General features: G+C 36.1%; 1 protein-coding gene across 2 annotated transcripts in view; it reads right to left on the bottom strand.

The window, feature by feature from the left end:
- Window positions 1–1144: 1144 nt before the first annotated feature.
- Window positions 1145–4198, bottom strand: part of LOC106869082 (uncharacterized) — a 20144-nt gene continuing 17090 nt past the window's right edge. For both annotated transcript variants that reach the window (XM_014914605.2, XM_052976607.1), the window contains exons 4-5: window positions 2528–2658; window positions 1145–2187 (exon numbers count right to left, since the gene is read on the bottom strand). In XM_014914605.2, coding sequence (XP_014770091.1) covers window positions 1952–2187; window positions 2528–2658 — 367 coding nt within the window. In that variant the 3' untranslated portion in view covers window positions 1145–1951. The remainder of the gene's footprint in view (window positions 2188–2527; window positions 2659–4198) is intronic.

Here is a 4198-nt window from a genome sequence, read left to right as displayed (position 1 = left end):
TATATATAAATTGAAGAAACATACATCATTTTATATGTTTGTTATTGAATCCAGATGTGCAGAGATAAAGCTGATATTTCTGTTCAGATTGTAATCATAAAAATTAATTTCAAGTGGAAATAATTTCGCAGAATTTTATTCATTTGTAGATTGTGTTAAAGAATTCTTTGCCCTAATATTAAAAGTGCAGCTCATAGCCGCCCGTCCAGTTACACATACATACACCCATACAAATCGGTTATTGACCAGTGAAGCAATTCAATCTATGGTCAACACGGACATAACTCATTTTACAATTCATCGTCGATATATTTGGTTCCTGACCAGATATATTGGCTATTGACCAGACATACGGCTCCATCTTCCGTTCACGTTCAACACTGTGCAGCTATTGACATGATCAGCTGTTCTATTACATAATGGTCGACGGAAACAGGACATTGGCCAGATCGTCCATTCAATATCCATTTTGGCTATCCTTTTTCTTTTACTTGTTTCAGTCATTTGACTGCGGGCATGCTGATGCACTGCCTTGAAAGGTCTTTTAGTCGAACAAAACGACCCCAGTATATTTTTCAAAGCCTGATACTTATTCTATCGGTTTCTTTTGCCGAACTGATAATTACGGGGACGTAAACACACTAACACCGGTTGTCAAGTGGTAGTGGAGGACAAACACAGACACAAAGATACACACACTCACACACATACATACGACAGGCTTCTTTCAGTTTCCGTCTACCGAATCCACTCACAAGGCTTTGGTCGGCCTAAGTATATAGTGGAAGACACTTGACCAAGGTGCTACGCAGTGGAACTGAACCCGGAACCTTGTGGTTGGGAAGCAAGCTTCTTACCATACAGCCACGTGTATATTCTTTTCTACTCTAGGCATAAGGCCAGAAATTTTTGGGAGCGGGGGCAGTCGATTAGATTGACCCAGTACGCAACTGGTACTTAATTTACCGACCCTGAAAGCATGAAAGGCAAAATCGACCTCGGCGGAATTTGAACTCAGAACGTAATAGCCACGCGTATATAGAATTAAAAATTACTTTCTATATTTCTTTATAAAAAAAAAAAAAAGAGAGAGAAAGAACATGAAAATGCTTTAAATTATATTTCTCATCTTGAAAAAGTAACATGAAGAAAGAAAAATATTTATTCAAAAATAAAATTTAAAAAACATGTAATATAAAATTCGAGAAAGAAAATAGCGATAAAATAATTTCTATAGTTGTAAATTTGATTTCTCTTCATTCATTAGTGCTGTCATTAAAACATGATATACGTCACAACATCTCTCGTCTTATATGTATATAAATTAGTCAATCATTTCTAAAAATTGAATTGCATTAAATTTATCGGGTACACTTTAGTTTAACTGGCTAAATGTATTGGGTCACCTTGAAATGGATTTCGCTACCCCTAAAAACATATTGGATTACCTTGAAATCTATCGCATTATCCTAAAATACATAAATTTACCTCTAAAATGTATTGTGTTAACCCTGAAATTATAGCGTTACCACTAATTTAATCACCTTACCCCTAGATTTATCGAGTTATTCCTATAAAATATAAGAGCTACTTTAACAATGCTTGTTCTAGTCATTTGACTATGGCCATGCTGGGGCTCGGTCTTGAAGGGTTTAATCTAACAAGACAAGATAAAATTTGTGGTTTCTGTTCCGTATATTTTCATCATGATGTGAAATGTTTGTTGTTTATACTTTATATGCTTCCACCAGACAATGAAATGTATGTAGTTCATTGGTTTTGTATTCTCATATTTGATATAAATATGCACAACTTGTAGCTGGACATTTTAATTTCATTCTGTACAAAGAATGCAGTTCATAGCTCTGCAGTGAATGTAAAGTTTGACCATTTAGTAACTTTATAAATACAACGTGAAATATATGCAGCTCACAATGTTATTTTTAATATGTTACGTGAAATGTTCGCAATTTATGAAATATAGTGTGAGAATAGTATACAAAAGTGTGACATGTGGCCAAAATGTTTTACATTGTGATGTGATAGTAGTACCCCCAGAAGTGGTTGGGAATGTAGTTAGTTTTTCATCTGAGGAGGAAATTTCGTCGAATGACGTAGTCTCTGTCATTACAGTTCCAGTTGATGGTGAAGTTGGTCCAGTTCGATGCTCTGTTGTTATGGAAGATTCTGTAAAAACAAAATAAACATTAGACTTTATGAATATCTATTTCGGATAAAACACAGAAATACTTTCACTGACTCCCATTCGAACTGTGTATCTATCGCCTAATAGGCGACCAAATATACATATATATGTGTGTATATATGTGTGTGAATGGTAATAAATTTACTTTTAGTATAGGAATTTATCTAAATAGACATAGAGTAAAGTTGACCTCGGCGAAATTTGAACTCAGAACGTAGCGACGGGCGAAATACCGCAAAGCATTTTGCCCGTTGTGATAACGATTCTGTCAGCTCGCCGCCTTAATAACAATAGTAATTATGGTTATTACGAGTGACTTACCGCTGACATGGATAAATATACTTCTGGATATTCTGGAATACTCACTCGAACAAACATACTCGCCTTCATATGATTTGTTCATTCTTAAAATACGGAGTTTAGTCATGTTTGGGTATCGAATTTCACTGATTCTAAAATATAAACACAAACAATATATATATATATATATATATATATATATATATATATATATATATATATATATATATATATATATATAGTCCAAATTTATAGAAAGCAAAAGATAAAGACAGGTGAAGGGACAACAAGCAGGTGTATTAGTTTGACGCTCGGGAAGAATGGAAAAGTCTTTGATGCTTCGAGCCTACGCTCTTCGACAGAAAAGGTTGAGAGGGAAAAAAATAGAGAGGGAGAGAAAAAAACGGAGAGAGAAAAAAACATGTGTAGGGATTAACGGTTTAACAAGATGAAATAATCGAAAAGAAAGAGGATGAATGAAAGAGAGATGGAAGCGTTAAAAGGTAACACTTCGCAAGAGTTCCAACACTGCATCGAATAGTGGAAAACGAGTCTGGACCGATGCATTGCTTGGAATGGAGAATAATTTGAAGGCAATAAAAGTGTAAACATGTAAAAGTAAGACAAATAACATTGCAAAATTCCAGCTTCATCTGGGTACCTCCTCGTGCAGTGAGACTGAACTCGGAACCATGCAGTTGGGAAGGAAGCTTCTTACCAGACAGTCACGCCTAGATGGCTGGATAACATCCATAATCTTAGTTGGTGACGCCTGGGAATCCAGTCGGAAATTCTAATGAGAGTTAACCTATGGACGAGGTACCCCCACCCACCCAATAATTATGGACAGAGAAGATGACTTGATGGATATATATTGGTCAATACCTGATAGTATACCTCAGCTATAATTGTGATAAATAGAAGAACAAAAACACTTCAGAGACATCTGCGGTGTACGTGATAATAAACTAACTGAACGCTGGTCATCCTGAATAAGTAAACAACCCACGCAACAGAACCAGGAATTCAAACGCTATCATATGATAGATAATAATTCACACAACTCATTCACTAACTACATACTATGTTTAAAAAAATGCTTCAGAGATTCTACCACTCCCAACAGATTCTGAGGGAAATTAATAACACCAGGACATGAAGTCAAAATGATGGAGAAATTTCTGTTATCAGGGATGGCGTGGGAGATACAACAATGACGTAAGCATTGACAACAAGTTGGTTGCTAATCCATCAGCTGTATATCAGAGAATGAAGAGAAACAATAGCTTCGTAGAAAGATCCCTTTTTTCAGGAAGATTTCAAATAATTTTTGTCTAAATTTTGGACTGCAAAGATGCCTCAGAGCTAGCTCCAAATCAAGCAACACAACAGAAGCAACATCAACAATAAAATTTACATAACCGACATTGAAACTTTCACAAAGGCTGTGGCAAAAGTGCATCATGTGATGCACTCGGAAGAAAACTCGTAGCTGGGTATCGTTACGTGATGTTGGCATTCTACAGAGTCATTGATATTCATTTCTAAGAACAACGGAGGACCAAACTGACATACCGAGTGGCTGGTCTGAGCAGGGAGGCGTTATACACCTGACTCTCAATCTTTTCCTCGAAGACCATAAGGAATCCAAAAATATCGCGAATACTGTCCAGGCGAAGCGAATGAGGGGGG

The sequence above is a fragment of the Octopus bimaculoides genome, chromosome 25, assembly GCF_001194135.2.
Source record: "Octopus bimaculoides isolate UCB-OBI-ISO-001 chromosome 25, ASM119413v2, whole genome shotgun sequence".
In the NCBI taxonomy this organism is placed as follows: domain Eukaryota; kingdom Metazoa; phylum Mollusca; class Cephalopoda; order Octopoda; family Octopodidae; genus Octopus; species Octopus bimaculoides.
Note: the sequence above shows the minus strand (reverse complement) of the source record. Positions and strands in the feature narration are given on the sequence as shown.